At 40.9% G+C, this 21,792-nt stretch overlaps 2 protein-coding genes across 2 annotated transcripts in view; one reads left to right on the top strand and one right to left on the bottom strand.

The window, feature by feature from the left end:
• Nucleotides 1–7,191, bottom strand: part of lgr6 (leucine-rich repeat containing G protein-coupled receptor 6) — a 38,123-nt gene extending 30,932 nt beyond the window's left edge. Inside the window, exon 1 of the mRNA XM_083919776.1 lies at nt 6,646–7,191. Coding sequence (XP_083775902.1) covers nt 6,646–6,866 — 221 coding nt within the window. The 5' untranslated portion in view covers nt 6,867–7,191. The remainder of the gene's footprint in view (nt 1–6,645) is intronic.
• The window catches only part of LOC310951517 (uncharacterized protein), a 50,368-nt gene that overhangs the window by 24,240 nt on the left and 4,336 nt on the right, over nt 1–21,792 (top strand). The window lies entirely within an intron of this gene.

The raw sequence follows: 21,792 nt of genomic DNA on the forward strand, positions 1-21,792 counted from the left end.
TTCAACACTCTTGTAGAGATTCTCCAGTCTAGAGCTCACTATTTCTGCCATGTTACTTTTCACTTTCTGTTACCAAAAATGTTTCCTAAATGTTCAGCTCCCTCTTCAGCGTAAACAGAGCTTTCACCATAAGATAAGGCAAAATGTACTTTGCAGAGTATCACAACGGTATCAATCACTGGGCTCCTTCCTTTGTCATTTTCATCGCAAAAGAAAGTAATTAAACTGGTATCACCAAAGCTAAGTGCTAGAAAAGAAAACGGCAAAATAAAAGAGATACACATGACGAGACATAAATTATACAAACCACAAAATATAAAGTTATACAGTCAAGAGAAAGCTTAAGAAACAAGAAAGTTTTAAAATGATGTCTAATTAATCTTTGCACTGACTTGGTTTCTCTGTAATCTAACACTTGGCAAGCAACAACAGCAGCAAATTGTTGTAAACTGCGTCTTCTTGCAGCAAGAAACAGAATACGTTTGGGATGGGTGGAGACAACATATACTTAACTATATTTAACTGGTAAAAGTATGATTGTGTGTGTGTTACCTAACCGTAAGCACATACACTGACACAAATGACAGCTCTGAAAGTCACAGGTCATGCATGCACATGTGTATATGCATGTACACGCACTAGAGCAGTTACAGACATTTGTCGTGGCCTGGCCCGGGATTAGACAATGCCTTTTCTGTAATGGAAAGGAGAGGGCTTGTGCACTTGCACGGATTCATACACACACTCACACACACAAACATTCCCATGGATTCCCAGGGTTGTAAAGGGGCTGAATAGGAATCTGGGCCATGCAGGCCTTCTGAATCCTCTCAGTCAGAAACCGCCCTTCACCTCTCAACCACACGTCACACAGAGCACATTCTTAGGCCCAGTATTATACTTGCGTCACACTGCTATTACACGAAATATAACAGATTTACATATTCAGTCAGATGGCACAGGTCTGACCTCAACAAATACCAACCGCAGTTATATTCAGTCCACATGCAGGCTCCTGTGCATATACACAACAAACACATTCTCCACTTTACTTCTCTGGTATCCACCTCCTCCACCCTGTTCCCCTTTAAGATCTTGTATCGTGATTGCTTTCTACCTTTTTCTAAAGGACAGGATATGGAACGGTAGAGCACACTATGGCCTCTGTGTCTTCTTTGCATGCCGCTCCCAAGGGAATTGTCATTGTTTCCATTGTTGTTCTCTACCTGCCTACCTGCCGTCTGTCCCTGAGCGACATTTAAAAGCCTCCCAGGTTGCTCTCAGGAAACCACAAACTGCTGCACTATCCAATGCTAACTGCCTATTCCTTCTCTGCAACACCCTTCTGGCATAAGTATCACTTTTGCAGCAGGGCGAAGTGGCTTTTTCTGCCGGCCTCCAGGGAATCTAGGAGAGAGCTGAGGAATTGACACTTTGAGGCAAACACTTCAAGTTTGCAGGAAGGACGAAAGGAAGGGAGGAACAAAATTGTAAGGGAAGGAATGGGTAAACAAAATACTCTGAAATGTCTATTGAAGCAGTATAGATGAACTATGATGGCATATGCCACTGTTTTCTTTCTCTGTATAATGCCTGTAACTCTCATTTCCAACTCTGATCACAGCTGCTAGTTAGTTGGCTTGTAGCCAAAGCACCTCCTCCCCCAGCCGACACACACACACACACACACACACACACACACACACACACACACACCTTGAAAACATTTACCATTTGGCTTTGGTATACAACCTTCACTTTGCACACTGCGCTGCCCTGAGCTATATGTATTCATTTAGATTTAAATTAGATTTATTTAGATTTAGTAAGAGGCCATTGCAAGTCAGGAATCATAAATTCACACCAGCTTCAACACCTGCTTTGAAGAGACACACACTCAAGCAAAGGGATTCTTGTTCTATCTAAAGGAGGAGGCCAGAGTAAACAGGTGAGGAAAGGAGAATAGATGGGGGAGGAAGCATAGTGAGGGGGGGGCTATAGACGTCTGGAGCCAGGACACTGATGCTGGAGCTGATAGCTGCTGTATAGAGAACCTTCCAGTGACAGGACACACACACACACACATTGTTCTCTTTTCTCTGCAGTTGTCTTACTTTTGTTCATGTTTTCCTCTCCTCCTCCATCCCTTTTAATTTCTCTCCCCTTTTCTCCCTCTCTCCGTCTCTCTCTCTCAGACGTGATGTTTACAGTGTGACCCCCGGTCACTCGTGATAGGAATCATTCCATCTACATAATGGCTAAATGACACGCACAGTCATGGCCACCATACAGGGCAGGATGTTGTCCCCTGCATGTGTATATACAGAGTGTGTGTGCGTGTGTGCATGCGTTCGCTTGATTCTTCAAAATCAATACACATTTCTCCATCACCAATTTCTAATCTACACCTTTCTTCTCGTCAGTTTTCTTCATCTTCTCTCGCTTCATTTTTCTAACATTCCTGCTTCACCTCCACTTGCTAGAAAAGAAAATCACTCAGCAGTCTGGGTGGTCTTCACATACATACACACACACACACACACATGCATGCTCACTCAGACACACACTCCTTGGTTTTCCTCTGTCTGGTAAAGCGCTAGCAGTGGTTTCCTGGCCTCGGCCAAAACACCATTAAAAGTTCACCGCATTCACCGCTACCGCAAAACATCACCTAATCGCTTCTCAACTCCAGTCACAGACCAGCCCCGGACCCACATACTCTTTTCCTCTTACGCACACATGCACAGACTGATGACCACTGAAGGATGTGTGACATGTGTGAACATAAGCACCTGGCAACCTTAGAAACAGTTTATGTACAGTACCAGCCAGCCAGATCATGAACATTTTAATTATTTCCAAGACAATTAAATATTTTCTTTGTATATGTAATAGGGGGACCACTGACTAATTAATTTACTCCCAGCTAACATTTGTGACAGACAGGTACTTACTGTGTCACTGTTAGCTATCTCTTATGACAAATTACCTTGCTTGCAGCTACACATAAAACAGCACCGATCCCCATTGTACATACTGTACGCAGTGTTCTCAAACTCAACACATACATGCACACACAGACGCACACCCTTGGGCACTATCTTTCCTCTCTAATCTGATATCAAAGAGATGGTCTTTCAAAGCGTCTCACATGACAGCTCATTTCATCTGTTGCCCACGGAAACGATTATTGTCATAAATCTCTACCCACTCTGCTCTGAGTTGCTTTGCCCCTGTAAAGTTAAATTCCTTTGCAGAGGCAAGCTGGATTTGCCTCAGTGTTTAAATTGTTTTCGTTGATTAATATTCTATTTTGTATCTGATATGCAGTGGGGTTATCCGAATGTGCAAAAAAGCACTAGAAAGTAGAGTGAATCATGCATAGCCTGGATTGCCCTCTCGGCCACTATAGCATGAACAGTTGTGCTCACTTTGAAGAGCTCTCCGATGACACGGGCAAATGATGTCATATACTTTCACAGCATTGTGTGGATGTGGTTTGTAATGTGGACTGTTCCCAAGCAAATCCCTGTGACCTCGGCAGCCTACAGTATGTGCTTGGAGGCTAATCCAGCCTTCACAGCACAGCAGGGCGTGCTGGACAGTTCGACAGATCCTGGTGGGGTTTGGACCAGCTCTCCGCTGTTGTAACCTTTTATACTCCAGGACGAAAGGAGAAACTGAGTGTGTGTTTGTGTGTGTGCCTGCGTTTGTGCGTGCATGTTCGCGCGCATGTGGGCTTTGGAAGGGGAGGTTGTTTTGTATGTGTTTGATGATTTTAATCAGCGAGGTAAGAGAGATCTGTGATTCTCTTATCTTAATTTGTTGCGGCATCTCTCGTGCTGTCCCACATTCCCTTTTTCTACTCTCTGCAATGTGTGTGTGTCACTGTGTGTGTGGGCGTGTGCGGTTGGTCTCTGAGTTTATTTATCTTATTCTAAATCAGCCCTCAAACTCACTAATTGGTCCAGTTCCACTGTTAGGTAACAAGGGGAAATGAGCAATTACTCTTGTGTTTGTAGGGAATGAGTGTGTTTGTGTGTATATCTGTGTGCGTGTGGGTGTGTCTGTATGTGTGTGTGCGAGGCTTGGGCGATATGACAAAATGATCGTTCAGTATGATATTGATTGGCCCTAATAATGGTCATCATGTGTCCATGATAACAGGACGATATTCAATTATGCCATGCCTGTTTTCAATTCTGCACTATTCAGTCTCTATCTTCAGTGTTTCCCCATATTTAATACTCACCATTAATGAGGCAGCTGCCTGTTTTTAGTTCATGTCACGTCTGCAGGACAGTTGAGTGTCTGTTATGTAAACTAAAATTCAGGTGAATAGGTGAATTTAACGTAGTCGGTAGCCTACAAGTTACAAACTGTCTTCGTAGTGAACGATACACTAATATGCTGACAGATTCTGTGTTATTATGATTTTAGGTGGTCTAGACCAGGGAATATACCATTAAAACAGATACCTGATGCTGTTTGAAGTTTGCTGGAAGTTATATACGTTACTGTAATGCCAGTGCCTCCGTTAACCAGCCGCTAAAGGAGTAAAAGGTAATGCTTCCTCCACACACTCTGTCACATCGTAGGAAAGCACATTGCTGTCGCAGGATGAGTGTTAGTGTAGCACCAAAGTATAGCAAGATATCTGTCAGTTAGTTGGTTAGCTTTTTTCCATGCTTTTATTCAACACAGTAGTAGCGGCGGGGTATGATCGCTAGCTGTGGTCGGATAAAGAGTAAATTCACCAGCTCAGCAAACTTATAGGTTGTAGAGATGTAGGTGTGTTATCCTAATTCTGTGTATCAATGCTGATCAATGAAATATTGGCCTGATCTACTGGTCTCAGCATGCCCTCATGTAAAATAGTGCTTACTGCCTATACAATGTGGCCTCTTCTGGGTTTATGCGACATTTTCATCTCTAGTCCATATATATTTCTATCTATGTGCTTCTCTCTCTTCAGCCTTTTCTTGGACAATATTCTCATATCGTTTTTCTTAAAGAAATATCCTCAGTAGGGGAATTTCAGTATCGGCCAACCTTGATGTTTGTGTTTATAGTCAAGCAGTTAGGAGCAGTGTAGACTTTCACAAAGAGAGTCTCAGGTCATCACTGTTTTTATTCAATTAAATTAATTTGGATTTAACACTCTCCCTCTCAGATTAATCTCATCTCTGCTTGTAGGTGAGTGGGCTGGTTTAGTTGTGTGAGATGCCCCAGTGTTTGGCCAACCAATTGACATTCTCACAGGTATAGGGATTCCTGGATGGAGATAGAGACCGTATTTCACCTTCATAAACTCTACATGTGTTTTAACTATGAAGGAACAGTGAAATCCGCCCATTGCAGGTTCCTGTGACAACTGAAGAGATGGGCATAATTCATGGCATTTATGTTTCCTTTAGAGTCGTTTGGTACACAAACTGTCAGTCTTTCCTCCCTCCCTTTAAATTCTGTCCCTCCACTGATGTAATGCTTGTGGAGCCCCTTGTGAGCATCTGCTCTATCCCGCTCTGTTTCCTGGATTTGACTTCTATCAGTTCAATATAAGTTATCACAAAGTGTCTCCAATCTGTCCTCGGAGGTTTACGTAGTGAAGCAATTTAATAGATCTGGCTTTAAGCCACAGCAGGGTGGTGTTAGAAACCGCTCAGACCTGCTGTCTTTTAGTCTAAAGCTTTTTCTTATTGCTCGTAAACATTCCTGGTGGTGAAATGGGCTTAATTCCTGCAACTCATTATGGTAATTAATCATCATGTTTCTAATTGTTTTACAGTATGTGGCACTTCTCTAGCCAGTCTTTCAAACACAAACATTTAGTAAAAGGACTAAAAGGAAGTTAAGTTCTTTAAAATGGGAGAAAATTAACTTAATTTAGCAGGATCATATGCCATCAATCTTATCTGTGTACCAAACAACAGTGAGATACAGATTAGTGACAGAAAACTGGTCATTAAACACGCATTGAAACATCCGCGTTTAAACACTTCCTCTTTCAAACACACACAAACACATGCTTGTGTCATTTACTTTGACACACACAAACACACTTACATACATGAACACAAAGGAATACACATGTGCATGTACACACTCAATCTCACGCTCAGTCTCCAGTTGGCGCCCAGAAACCTGATACTGAAAGAAGTGGTCCTGTAATTTTGCCATATTGGTCAACACACACACACACACACACACACACACATACACACAAGCACACACACAAGCACACACACACTCTTGACCCTGTTCGTTCTTATGTACATGCAGGTTCTGCTGCTGTTTGCTGGTCACACATCCACAAGCCAGAGTTGCCTTCTGCTGTATTTCTATAAGAGGAATCTCAGCTTTTTTAATTAAAAATGAATGATCAAGAGAACAGTTGCACCTCACGATTGGCTTTCATTTTTCATATAAAACAAATTGGCACTAAATCATGATGAATGAGAAGGAAAGTGGATAAAAGAGAATGACTTGGGCATACAATGTGGAAGCACAAGAAAAGGATGATTTAGGTCAAAGAAACAATCAGGATGAAGTGTGAGGCCTGGAGGTGGAAAGGTGAAAGTGGAATGAGATAAAATAACACACAGGAAGTCCCAAACTGTTGTAACAGTAGCATGTGGTACTCACAGGTAAGTGGTGAGAGGGCTGAGGTTGGTCGGCACAGATGATAGTCCCAACTCTGAGCAGTCCACCATGACGAAGATCCCATCTATTTCACACTGGCACGGAGACGGGCACTGCGGTGCCGCTGGCCCCTGTCTTTCCTGGATGTGTCCATACCCCCACACTCCCGGGGTGGACCCGCAAACTCCTCCAGCCACGCAGAGTAGCAGAAACACGTGCAGCATGACTGACTGTCCACCTGTCTGCAACTACACCTGTAGAGATTTCTGTCTTCTCACACTCTCTTTTGTCCTCTTTGATGTTTGAAGAGGCAGCTTTGATCAAGTGAGGGGGTTCCAATGTTTCTTTGCTTTTCCAAAATACTCCCCTCCTGGCTTTGCCCTGACTGCCTTTTTGTCCTGTGCCGGATGTCCAAACTGTAAATCTGTCCTTGTCACAAGTTCAATCTCCTCATCTCTCTGTATCTCTCAGTCACCTCTTCATCCCCGGGGTTAACTTTGTTGTTTCCCCTCTTCCCTCTTACTCTGCCCTCTCCTTTCTCACTGTCTTTCTCTCCCAAACACAGTCACTCTTTCTCCCTCACTCTCTCACACACTCCTTGTATATATCTCTTGCTCTCTCTGTCTCTCTCTCCTTACCTATTGTAGAAGGAGCGCATGAGTTGCGAATGAGCCACCCTCATTGGCTCACAATTTAGGGATGGGCTGGAGCATCTCCGGAAAGTAGGAGGGGCCCGCGATTCTCAAACTCTTCCCTCTCTTTCTCCCTCTCTTCCTTTCCCCCTGTTTTACTTTGCCTAGAAGCTCAATGTGAAGAGAAAGAGTGAGTGTTAGGTTTGAGGAAGGGAAAAGAGGAGGAGGAGGGGGGCTGCAATGCAGTACATTGGTGCGAGACAAGATTTCTCCTTGTGGGACTTTATGAATGCAGCTGGGAGAAAATGAGAGACAGTGTTTATAGCTGAAAGAGAGAGGAGGAAAAAGCAAGCTCTGGAGGATAGGAATGAGTGTGTTTGGCTGTGTTAGAGAGATGCAAAGGGTCAGACTGTGTGACTGGGAGTGACTGTTTGGAGGAAATTGGAATTCTGACACTTCAGCACCCCTCAGTCCCCCAGAAAGAGCCAAATCCAGTGTCTTGTAAGTCACACCTTCTCAGGTTTCTGCTGCTGGAATGTCGCAATCGCGCACGCACACACACACACACACACACACACACACACAGACAAACACAAACATGCTTGCATGCACACATGCACATGGGACACCTATAGAAAATAACAGATTATGAGTGACCAGCGCAAAGGAGCCTACATATCAATTTCACATACACACACTCCACTCTATAGAGAGAAGAGTGTGGATTTGTGAAGAAGTGTCAGCTGCCTCGGGCTAAAGCCTATCTGTATTTCATGGTCTGTGTGCTCACTTGCAGTTTTTTCCACAGAATCTTGAAAATAATCTCATCCAACCTCCCTTTCTTTTATTACGAGACATAATTCTTACCTGCGTCGATTTTATATTAAAAATAAATCTGTGCTTTTCCTGGTACACTGAGGACAAAACAAGAATGCTATAAAAAATTAGAGCCTCTGCTTTATGTCACACAACTCACTTGTGTAAGGATGGTTGCATACCCACCTAATGATGCATTGTATAATTAATAATAACAAATCAAAGAAAGAAAAACTGGTTTGCCTTTCAAAGCAGAGCCATCTTTTGGTATATTTCAGGCGTATCTCCGTACTAAGTAAAAAGCAGCAGTAGGGAGAGGAGATAATACATTTTTCCAATAGAAGGGAATATTACAATAAAACACTGCAATGGTTGATTATTGCAATACATTCCAGAAGTGTAGAGGAAATCCTGAATGGGCATTAAACCACACCTCATGACTCAAGTTTTGGGGATTTTCATGTTTTACGAGATAGATTATGCAGTCTTCCATGAGTTGATAAAAATCAAACAACCACTTGTACCCATGATATCTTTTTAAACCGAACTGGATTGACTCAAAACTGCTTGGTAGTGAATTTCAAACAAGGCTGTCTTAATACCTAGAAAGCTGAGGTTTGAGGAACAGAATCTTTCAATAAACACATGCAAAGCCACGAACAAAGATGCAATGTGTAAATTTATGACCAGCATATGCCCTAAACAAGCCTTGGAAGTTGCATAGAACTGGGCCTAGAATAAGTGCATACTATGCTATTTGAAACTGATACAGTTATAAATGTATTTGCACCCAGTTTTAGTTTGCCTACCCTTCCGGCTGGTCTCTCCGTCTCTCTCTTCTGTCTTTCTTTCTCCATCATTCTCTGTAGGCTGAATAGTTTCTCATTAATTAATTAACATTCCGATGCCACTGTGTTTTCTGAGGGGCCTTTGTTATGTCCCTACAAAAAGTCTTTCAGAGCTGTTCTTCACATAGTCTCTCTCTCTCTCTCTCTCTCTCTCTCTCTCTCTCTCTCTCTCTCTCTCTCTCTCTCTGTCCCTCTTGTGCTCTCTCTGCTCTTTCTTCTTCTTTGTATTGGAATGCATGTTGCTGGTCTCTGTCTATTGTTGATTTCAAAATTGTTTTTACATGATGTATTGTGGTATTTGTTTCTTTCACAACCTCAGATGCAAACAGGCCAGATATACAGACTCTTCAGAGGAACTTTGATCTTACATTACACCCATGTACCGCACACGTACATTCCCACAGGCACACATCCACATCCACAAAAATATGCACATGCTCTTCATACACCTGCAAACTCTTCCACTCCCTTGGCTCTTTGCCCCTCCCTTCTTGTGCGCAGAGCTCTGTCATCTTTTTAAATGCTCTTTAATTGTCTGGCCCTAGGGGAGCCCTAAAACACATGCACTGTAAAAACCTGCATGTCTGGTCTTTGCCTGTCTCTTTCTCTTATTGGTCTCTCTATCTTCTCATTTGTTAGCCTCCCTTCCTTCAATCACAAATATGCAGACAACCAGGCATGACACTTTTTCCTTTTAGAAAAAGTGAGCTTCATGTTTGGTCAAACTGCACCTGTTCTGACAATACTGACGCAAGTGTTAAATATGGGTCAGTGTAATCCATTTTTTTAGGAATCTGTGGCAGCTGATTTCACTGCATTTTCAGATAGAGAACTGAGAAGTATCTTTAAAGAGGATGTATTTGCTCCATTCATTAATGTTCAAGAAACACATTCTTTTTCTCATACTGTCTGTCTGAATATGCCTGTATTTACCCTCCGTCTGAAACGCTCTGTTTTAACGCCTGTCTCTTTAAGTCTCGAGAAGAAGAAAAAAAAAGTCTGCTCTGATTGGCCAATGTTTCCAGGTTCTGCACTCCCTGCATCTTGGCACCATCCTTGCAGACAGGGAATGACTGTTAACAGCACTGCAGCAGCACTTTCTACCTATATTTAGTATAGTTGTGACATCACAACAGTCCTGTCCTGATGGCTCGTTTAAAGGCACAGTTTCTGAATACGGCATGTGTGCATTTATCTGTGGATTGAGCATTTTGATACTTTCAAAGTATTTATATATTAATATACCTTGACCTGCTTTATAATAATAATAAAAAACAGATTGCAACCATAAGTTTGCCTGATACTATGTAAGGTGAAAAAAAGTTTTAATTTCCAATCAACTGGATAAATTTGGCGTTTTTTTTGCGTGTAATACACATTCGATGTAGGATAAATTTGTCAATTGACGTGCATAAAATTATGTGACATTTCCATGATGTGTGTGTTGCACTGTAGTCTTGTTCAAATCCCACATTTTTCAGATAGGGTGGGAGTCAAATCAAATTCTTCACTGGGCTCCAGAAAGGCTGGGTCCAGGCCTGGGTTGAATGAATGGCTCAAACAAACACACACACACACACACACACACACACACACACACACACACAGTTGTTAGCATGTGTGCGGACATTTGTACATGCCACTGAAGAAATATGCATGCGCTCTTATTCTCCCTCTCTCTCCTTTCTCACACTCGCTCTCTCACTCATCCACACTATCAAAAGTCAGCTTCAGATCAAAGCCAGAGCCCCCTCCCTCTTTTTCCCCATCCTCCCCCTCCCTTTCTCTGGGCAGTAAACACTATCCAAGCAACGGCAGCCTTGAAGACACAAAGACAAGTAGCTACCTGACACCTGACACTAACTTGAGAGCATTTACCGTGGCCTACCTGGGAATAAAACACACACAAGGCTACCTGAGCTCCTTGCAACAAGAAGAGTCCATTCAGGGAGAAAACAGAGAAAGTAGTCGTGCAATCAACCCCCCAAACTCCCCAACACATAGACGCCATCCCACCTTACCTCACCACCCATATTCCTTGCCCCACCCCATTGCACATCCAATACTTACCAATACTTACCCAATCTAAGCCAGATAAAAAGTCGACAGAAGTGTATGTCTATTTATGCACATTTGGATGCAGGTGTCTGTAGATGCACGTGCTAGCTAATGTGTCTGTGTTTGGGCAGAGGCAATTGAAGGCTCACTCAGGTATGCTCAGCGGAAGCAAATGAGACGCCGTGGGTCGCCGGTGGCGGCAACCTAGGTGTGTACTGAGGCTTTTCATGTGAAAGCACCTGAAAGCCAACAAAAGGTCCCTCGCCTTCCCTCCATCCCTCCCCTTCTCCCTCTCTTCCTCTCTGCATCTCACAGTACAAAGGAAATAAATGAATGAAAGAAAGAGCAGCGGCGGAAGGGGGATGAGGTAAGGGGATGAGGATGCAAGGGTTGGGCAGGGGTTATGGGCAGGAGGGGGTGCAGCTGAGTGGGCAAGACAGGGGTGGAGGTATTTTCTTGTGTGTTTGTAGTTCATGTGGAACAATAGTAGGCCCAGGGACATAGTCAGTCATGGAGTTCAGCAAAGCCATCCATCAGAGGGCTGGTGAGATCACTTCAGCTGGAGGGTCGGAGGTTTGTATCTTTTCAGTAACACACCTCCAGAGCTGTTATCAATACAGCATCAGCATGCTAACATGCTCACAGTGTCAATGCTATGCTAGCATGCTGATGTTTAACCAGTATGATGTTTACTATGTTTATCATCATAGTTTAGTGTACAAGCATGTTAACGTTTGCTAATTTGCACTAAACACAAGTTATTTTGACCGGATGATGGAAATGTGTTGATTTTCATGTGTGAATTTCACGTGATTCATCTAGTAGTTGACATGACATTTCACTCAAAATCACAAATATGAACCTAAAAGTAGTGCTGGAGAAAAAGTCAGAGCATCACCAGAGTCAGCAGGCTATATCCTCTGGGAACCATGAAGGGTTGTAGAAGGTTTCATGGTAACCCATCAATTATCTGGACGACCAACCATCAAAGTTCTGGACTGGCAGATACATGTTGCCCTTCATAGAGCCACATCGCTAGCATGGCTAATAAAAACTGTCAGTGGTCAGAGTTGGATAGCTTTTAGCAGGCTTTTCACACAATGTTATACAGAAGACACAGTATCAGATATAATCTTACATTCTTAAAGAACAGTATTTTCAGCAGTGACAGAAATGGACAATATCACTTATTTTGAAGCAAATGTAAACACAGTATTCCTTTGTCTAGTTAGTTTGTGTTGAGTTTCATCATATTAATAATGTCATGACATCACATTTTCATTGACACACGTCAAACAATACATTTGTGTATTAAGCTAACTAAACTAATGATTAAATCCAGAGTGCTCTATGTACATAAGCATACCCTTTTTGACTAAATAAAATATTTCACCAAAGAATGATTTTAAGAGGGTAAAAAACTTTAAATGCACTACATGCAAACCCTTTCCCTTACATTAAGATGTCATAAGACAATGCACCGTTGTGTTTTGATCTCCACTGCTTGTTTTCTCTGCAGTGACAGTGTGATATATGGGGGTTAATATGGTGAAATAGACTGACTAAAGCAGACAGGTCTGCACCTGTACACTGCCAAAGACAGAGACGCTCCACTCCGTTTGATGCTATTCTGAACGACGCCAGTGGCGCTGCCATCGGAGGGTGTGTGTTTTTGAGTGAGTTAGATGCATGTCTTTGTCTGTGTGACTTACAACTGTAAATATCGTATATAAAAAGTTTGTTTTGGGTAGAAATAAAGTAGTGATCACTGTGGAAAAGACTGCCTTTTCATGCCTCTGTATAGCGCGTGCAGGTTCACGTCTACAGCGTGTGTATGTCTATTTGTGTGCACTTGTGTCTGCATGTGTGTAAGTGATGAATGTTTGTGCCGTCGTACCCAGTTCTTCTCGATAGTATCAGCCGTATCAGTGTGGAGGGAGACTGAAGTGGAATGTTAACAGTGACTGAAAGTATTGGACTGTCTCCATAGAGTCCCATTCATGCAGAACCTAGATAGGACTAGCTGGAGACTCAACACAATGTAGTGAGAGATGAAGAGAGGAGACTTATTATTGTAGCTTTCACACTAGACATCTAAAAAGAACATAGCAGCAGTTGAAAGATTACAGCTATACGGACAGAAATTAGACACCTGGGAAGAATGAAACTTATCACTGAGAGCATGATTACAATAATCTTATTAAAACATACCATTATATTGTGTGAACTGCTCTTTATGGCCTCCAGAGCAGACTTTTGAATTAGCTGATGAAATGGCGCCATCTTCAGCCAAAAGACAGAACCGCATCACTGCAGCTGGACAGGGAGTAAATAACCTGCTGGTGGCGACAACCCCCTGGTCTCATGGTCTGGATAAATCTTTGATAAACTAAACTTCCGAGCGTTTTAGATTAACTGAGATTAGTGTTTCTTATAATATTTTTTAAATAAATGCACCAGTGAGTTCACAGGCAACACAGTCAAATTGGACACTGATCACCTGCAAGCAGTATTTTTATTTACAAATAATGTGAATAATTCATTTTTTATATTATTCGTGTTAACTTAAAATGATCAAAAATAAATAATTATAATAATTAATAATACAAAAAAATAATAAACTAAATGAAGTCCCTCATTTTGTTATAGACCCCTGTCTTATTTTGTTAAGAACATTACATGTACCACTATTAACTGTAAGTTTATTTATTGTTTAGTGATATTATAAATATTATAAATATGCTTATAGCAATAGTCGAAAGTTATAGCAATAGTCATCAGATGTCTGTGTTGAAGTTTCAATTCATCAGATCTAATGTACATGTTATTCTTAGATTGTCAGTCTAACTTACAGTAAATCAGTAATGTTAATTGCAGCCAGACAGATAAATCAGCACATTACCTTTAAATGGTGTTGCAGTAGAGTAATGACAAATAAAAGTGTTTATTTTTCCAAACCACTCATACATACATATCTTGGTTACAATTCTTAAAAAGAAAACATTTACAAATCCTCATCTGTTTATGTTATTCATTTATGTGAAGAAAAAACTATAATGTCACGTATATCACCCGGTTCATTACTAGACAATGTTTACCGCCATGACTTTCAGTACTTTTTTTAGGGTGTCTCTCCTTTGCATCCATCTCTTCGGTCATATGCCCATTGCAACACATCCACGCCTTCTTCACAAAGAATGAGCCTTCTCTCTCTTTTTCCTCTAGTCATTCTTCATCCGCCGTTTTTCTCTGGTCAGAATCCTTCATGCGGTAGGCCTGAATCTCTTTCTGCTGAGGAGGCATTTTAATGTGTGATGTGATCAGGGTCTTTCCTTCATAAGCATCATAGGCAGAAGTTGATATAGTCTGATGTGCAGCCGGAGAGCCGCTTCCAAGTTCTAGTCTAGTCAGGTTACATGGTGTTGTGAAATTGTGTCTATTGTCACGCATACTTACCAAAACATACATGTGCTAATGAAAGTATTCCCTTCAATATCAACGAGTTGAATAATCATAAATTACATCATTTGAAATCACAATTACATCAATTGTGATTCAGTGTTGTAAAACAATTAAACATGAAGCTAATACTTTTAATACACTATGTACTCTTGTAGCTCCAGCACTATGATTCTGTTAATGCACTCTCAGCACAACAACTCAAACCACAGGGACCCAACACAAACTGTCCTGCCATTCACTCTGCTGACCACATTCTGATCTTTGAGGACTTCAGCAAAGCAGAAGTGATAAATGTCCAATAGCCATCCAGACAGTGACGTGGTCTTCTGTGGAAAGAGGAAGCCTTTCCTATGCCATAATATCGCAAGCTCTTTCTAGAGCACACAGGCTAACCATAAAGTGCAGTACACGTATGCTGACACGGTTGTCCTGACTCTGCCGGACACTCCTAAAGGTGCAGAAATCACAGCGGGAAAAAACCCTACTGAATGGGGTTTGAATGGATTTAACGTCAATCAAATAAAACTATGAAGTGCATTGTTGTGATACATCCCTTTTGGAATTTCTTCATCCCTTTCTGAGGACTGTTCCCCAAGATTTACTTTGTGTTTTGTTTTTTTCTCTTGAGACCATCATACAGCAGAGATGTGGACGCAAGGTGCAGTTTGACAGAAGCAAAAACTTATTTCAACTGAACTTGACTTTAATTGCAAACACCTGACTTGAGAGCCTCGGTTTTAATGTTCTTTTAAATTACTTATATATACATTTATTGTAGGAGTTATTTTTGGTGGAAAAAAGTGGATGATAGTTTGGATTGATACCAAACTTTGACAGAGAATCACTTAAATTCCTCCATATGTTTTGAAGGGCAATGACATTTCTGCCAGTAAAGGAAAAAAACAAGCTTAAAAATGAGAAACCATCTAAAAATAATAAGAAACGTGGGCTTAAGTCTAAATATGTAGAAATGTTCTCATTATTTGGATATATTGCGTGAATATTTCAAGTTTCTCATTATTTTTGAGATTCTAATTTGTTAATTTAGCATGCTAACACTAAGAAGGTGAGCAACATTTTACCGTACTAAACATTGTATGTTTTGTGTTGTCAAATTGCACATGTTAGTATGCTGGCATTAGCATTTACTGTATCTCAAAGCTCTGCGGCATAGCCTCACAGAGCTGCGACCATGTCTGTAGATTCTTCATGTTTATTGCTTTAATTCCAGATCATTCAGATTCCATTTTATTTGTAACTTCAAAACAGTTGTATTTTTGTTTGATGCCAGTTTCACTACCAAGGCTCTCAGTGCAATAGAGTAGTGAAATTACAAACATAGTACTGCATTTCTCTGGTGGGAATTGACTTCAGACTTAATTGGGTCAAGATGTACAACAATGATTTGATCCGCCCTCACACTGTAACAAACTATGGTGTTGTTGTTTTTTTCATGTTACACTATCCGTATAATTTACTACAGCAAAGTGTGGTGGACAGCAGATCATTTTGTTCTAGAATGTTAACATATGAACAAGATCAAGCACCACCACCCTAAACAATGTAAAGCGGGACAACAAACAGATGTTACGTGTGCGTTTGTTGCCACTGAGGCGACGAGTTTAGATGTGGGAGGTTGATAGAAAAGACAGCTATTGTTTTCATCTACCCTCCCTTCATGACAACAGCTGTGGCGTGGAGGTGTGGGCCTCTAGCAGGAGAATACACTATGATATGGTCAAGCTGTCAAATATGCATGGCTTCCCTGATTGTTGCGTGTGTGGGCTTTCCTCTGTGCAACAGGGACTGGTTTCCAAATAGCTCATCAAAGACCGTCCCTTTATTGCATTCTTTGGGAGAAAGATGGAAAATCTCATGGAGATGTTTTATTTTATCCTCCAGAGCTCAGATAAAGTTTCACTCTCTCCCTCTGGCTCTCTTTGTCTATTGCTTATCTCACTGTGAAAACAGATGATTTATGTACAGTCTTCACACTCAAGTTTATGTGTTATTCCGATAAGGCTGGTGGGTTTGTGTGCGTGTCTGTGTCTGTAGTTTATGACTGTTTATTGAGACCGCAGAGTGTAGGACTGCCTACTGGAGGACACAATCAATTCCGTGGGAATGCAAAGTCCCACCAGTTCCCAATCCCATTCCTTATCTCCAGCATTCCCATATGAGTGATGTATATTATTCTCCTCAGCCGGGACCACTTGGCCACTGCACTGCTGGTTATCATATGTAAATGACATGTATTTATGTGCACACTGCAAATTTGTTAAGATTTGTTAAATAAGCACGCAAATCTTGAAAAAATAAGCTGTAGAAAGTAGTACTCATTAAATATTAATGATAATATTGCAACTTCAAAATGCATTACCAATATAACACTTAAGCTATAAAAATAGGAACATTATTACCACTTGGATCCAACAAAATTGAATAAAAAATTGAGTTCAAAGAAAAGAGAGATAGAGGGAAAATACAGAAAAAGACAGAAGCGTGTGAGAGCGATAAAGAGGTTGTGATGTTGGGGGTCAACCTCAGGTTTTGCATACTTGCATACTGTACGTATGCCAGCACCACGCCATGTCCAACTGCCTCCTCACCTGCCAGACTCGCTTGGCCTCCACTGGAGCCCTACCCATGGGTGTGAACATCAAACAGATTTTTTAAAACTGTTGCTCCTCACAGATAATTCAAATCACCATCACTACAAATACACACGTATACCGGAGTAACATGGAATAAAGAAATAACATGCAAATGTATGTCGCCAGAATTTAATGATATAATTAATTTAATGATTCGATCAAAAAAGTGTGTGCGGTGTTGGCTGCTGAATATTCAACATATTATTCAGTTCAAGTCCACCGAATGTTGTACATGTTGATGTTTGTTAATGGGGAATTGTGGCTTCACCACTTATCACCTGACACACACACAAACATGCACACACTCACTCCAAAGCACACACCTTTTTGTCTAGGCGGGGAATTCCCAGTAGCTTGCATGTGTACAAGTGATTTGCGTATGTTCACTAATCTAGGGGTTTGTGTATAACTGTAAACCCACTACACCTGGACACACACACACACACACACACACACACACACACACACACACACACACACACACACACAGCCCCTTACTCATCAGCAACTGATTAACGTATTGATAAGACCAGGACAAACCTTTTAGTGCTTTACACACTAATGGTCAACAATGTTTGTATGTGTTTATGTGCATGTGTATCCACAAGTCAGTTTTATAATTCACCTGCAATTCTGTGACAGACAGATGATCAAATCTCTCTCTCACACACACACACTTCACACACGCTCAGCAACATCAGAAATATGCAAATGTATTTATAATTGATATTAATTGCCACAGAATGACAGTGGTCACTTATGTATGGTCCGTACACAGTCAGATAATGCAAACTGATTATTATCAAGAGATTAATATTCTGAAATAATATATAGTATACTGTAGCTGTTATGTCCCTTCAATGACCGTAGTAGTGCTTCATGTATAAAATAAAGAAAGTGATCCTATATGTATCGTATCATATTTGTTGTGCCCATATGGCTGCACATTACTTGAAGTCAGATTCAAAATCTCACCCTCTCCGTAATGACCTTGAGTTTATTTTTAGATGCAAACTCTTATTTTTAGCTTTGGATTTTCCCAGCTCGTTCTTACAAAAGACAATTCACAACATTTTTACGGCAGTTCCAAAATCACAAATCCGATAAGTTTAATACCTGCATGCCCTAATAAAGCAACACTTCTCAGGTTTCACCTGCCTCACTCTGTGTGCTTCAGACTGCAAGGGTCCAATGTCTCTCCGGCCTTATCACCTTGTCTGAGTCCTCCAGGTGCAAGCTGAGTTATAGGAATCCTAACCGTCACCCCTTTCACTGAGTGCTGAGGGTTTTTCCGAACACGTTTATCAAGTCTTTATATAAAGCACACTTGAGTAGTGTCTTTATGATTTGACAGCTCTGCTGCTGCTCCTTCAACTACTATGCTTACTATACTGTAATGTCTACTTCGGCCACTAGCACCACTACTCCTGCAAATACATGTGCTACTGTACTACTGTTACTACTACTAGTATACGGTTACTTTGGTTGGATTTTGGGGTGCTCAGGCAGTTGCCTCTCTTTGCCTAATGGTAATGTCTGCCTTTTTTTCCAATACAACCATTGCTGCCACAGTTTTATTACTGACCCTGACCTTTACCAGACAGTTTTATATTTTGGAAAATTTGCGTTATTGCCAAAAGTTGGATGATATAATTAATAACACTCTTATGTCTGTACAATAGTTATGAAGCTAGCACAAGCAGAAAGTTTGCCTGGCTTAGCACAAAGACTGGAGTCTTGTCGTTACAGTGAGGTAGCAAACAAAGATTCCAGCAAGATCCTTCGCCCAGCACATAACCTCCCATGAAAAACACAATGTTGTTCTTACACTTTGTTTTTTGCTTAATTAATATGTAGCTATAACATATTAATAAAGCCATTTTCTCATATGAATTTCTCTTTCACACATGTACTGTAGCACACACCGGGAGATTCTCCGTTCTCACTTACTGGAAATGCTCCGTTTGGTTTAGATCAGGGGTTGCGCCTAGGTAGAGTGTGAAGGAGTCAGGACATGACACGGATTACAACACGGTCACGTAACCACTTCGTAATTTGGTCATTCACAATTGAGTCTCTTGCCTTTGCTTGAATTTTTCTGGCGTATTCCCATATGTGTTCCCATATCTCATTGTCTCTCAAGTAAGACATTTTCAATGCCGTCTTCAAGTAAATCACCCTTCTTCTTGACCCGAGGATGTTTGTTTTCCTCCGGTTTTGTGGAAGCCGTACAATGATGTCATCAACGTGCCCCCTCTCGGGCAATTGGACTTTACACAGACTTTGTACTTGGGAGCTGAAAGGGTAAAGTCCATTTAGTGGTTGGTTCAACTGATTCAAACATTGGCGTTCTCACAAACAGTTCCCTAATAATAATAATGTCATGCTTCCAGTGCATGTGTGAAAGGGGCATTAGTAAGGTTTTCGGTCTTTATGTTAAGCTAAGCTAACCAGCTGCTGTCTGTAGCCTTGAAAGTGGTATCGATCCTCTTAACTTACTCACAGCAAGAAAGTGAATAAGCTTATTTTCCCACACTATTTCTTTAACCACACAAACCCTCACCTATCTACAATCTCAATGTAAATCTATGTGTCTTAGTCTTGTACCTAAATTTAGCCACGTCTTAAACCCAGACTGTAGACAAAATGCCCGACCATAAGAGAGCACCTGGCGGGCCTTATAGACCTTTTCAAAGTTGTAAACATAAACATTCTGAATGTGTCCAAGTTTAGTTCCTGTTGCACTGTATGTGAATGACATTAGCTAACAGGAAGTTACCAGGAAGTTAGGCTGTTGCCTAGCAATGGAATTCTATAAACCTTTTAAACTGAATTCCATTGCCATTCCATTGCTGTTTTGGAATGTTTATGTTTACATCATTGAAAAGGTCCATAGATGTGCGTCATAGCTCACGAGTTTGATGTAAGCCTATAACCCAGAGTGGGGCTGAAATCCAGTTGTTTACAAATGTAAATGGTACTCAGGGTTCAGAGCTGAAAAGATGATTTAATTAATCATTGAATTGGCAACTATTGTAATAATCGATGAATTGTTTTTCAAGCTGAAAAAGTGAAACAATTCCAATATTCTCTGATTCCAGAGGATTTTCCTTTTTTTCTTCATCGAATATCATTGTAAACTGAATATTGATTATTTGGACAAACTAGGACATTAGAAGAATTTACGTTTGGCTCTGTAAAGGACATGGATTGGGACTGGTATATTCTAATAGTATGAGTTTGGTACTGGATTGTAATAATGGTCTGACAAAAGTATTGGCTTGTAGTTCATTAAGTACGTACAGTACGTGTGCATATTGCGTGTCAAAGGAAGTTACACCTGCAACAGCAGTTGTTTGGCACAATGTCAGTTTCATAGAAAAGAAAATATGCAGTTGACATTGTGTTTGCGTCACTGACATCGAAGGCTCATAAAAGAGAATTATGGTGTACTTTTGAGGAGGATGGTTATATCTACCTTGATGAGAATTATATTTATAACTTTTGCAGTGAACAAATATTAGATACACTAACTGATTTTTACCACATCATAAAGATTATGGCCTAATTTGCGGTTTGATTTGTTACTTATGGATGTGCTTTCATCTGTTTTATATGTACAGTTAGCATCCTCAGGGTTAATAAGGGTGTATGACATCATGTGCATCAAGTACGGGAAACGCTTCTGATATTTCACGGAAGCTTTTACTCCACCTTGCTGAACAAGTTTTCCCACTGCCTCTGCTTTTGCTTTAAAAACCATAGGACACAATTACAGTGGTGTGAAGCAGTCGATTCACGATCAGATTTATCAATCAAACCAGACTCAAAATACTGTATTTGTGTACAGTAGGTTCTAATTGTTTGTACTTGCACATGAGCAAACATGCACTGGGTAAACAGAGCAGCGCAGAAGACATTTCACATTGCATGGCAGTTTGCGTGTGTGTGTGGGAGTGTGTGCATGTGTGTGGGTGTGTGTGAGCGAGAGAGATTCATAAAGACTACAGTATTCCAGATGGTCAGCCTGTCATATCGGTGGGAAATCAGTGGCACTATTGGCTCAGCTGCTGTGTGTTTCAATCAGAATATGAGAGTTTTACACGTGAGTGTGTTTGATTGGGCACATGCACATTTATTTACACGTCATGTATACACATTTTTATAAGTACAGTTCAGAACCTGAAAGAAAGAAAATAAAGGATATTTCATGTATTTTGTAAAATAAAGGAGGTTGGTCTGGAAACCAAGCAAGTCATTTCTGATTCACTTTTAACATATTGACCGTCCATGACCCGAGGTTTTTTCTTTGTGTACTCTGATAGGTTTACAGTGTTGTTGCCTGTGGTAATATTTCACTGTGATGAATTGAGATGAAAAGTATCAAGTAAGTAAGCACAGTTTGAGTTTTATCATGTTGAGACGATAGCCCAGGAATGAAACACAGGGTGTAAATACCTGCGGCATATCCCATTACATACTCATCATATATCATAAGTCCAAGGAGGTCACAGGCTAGCGGCACTGCATTTGGATTTATTACGACATTGTCGATCAGGCCATAAATACCTGTTTTACTTTTTTAACAATATTCACTGCTGTTTTGTTTTGTCAACATTTACATGCTTCATTCCAACATGCATCGCAGGGAAACACCATAAACAGGTCACAAGCTCATCA

This window comes from Echiichthys vipera, assembly GCF_963691815.1.
Source record: "Echiichthys vipera genome assembly, chromosome: 9".
NCBI classification, from domain to species: Eukaryota; Metazoa; Chordata; class Actinopteri; order Perciformes; family Trachinidae; genus Echiichthys; species Echiichthys vipera.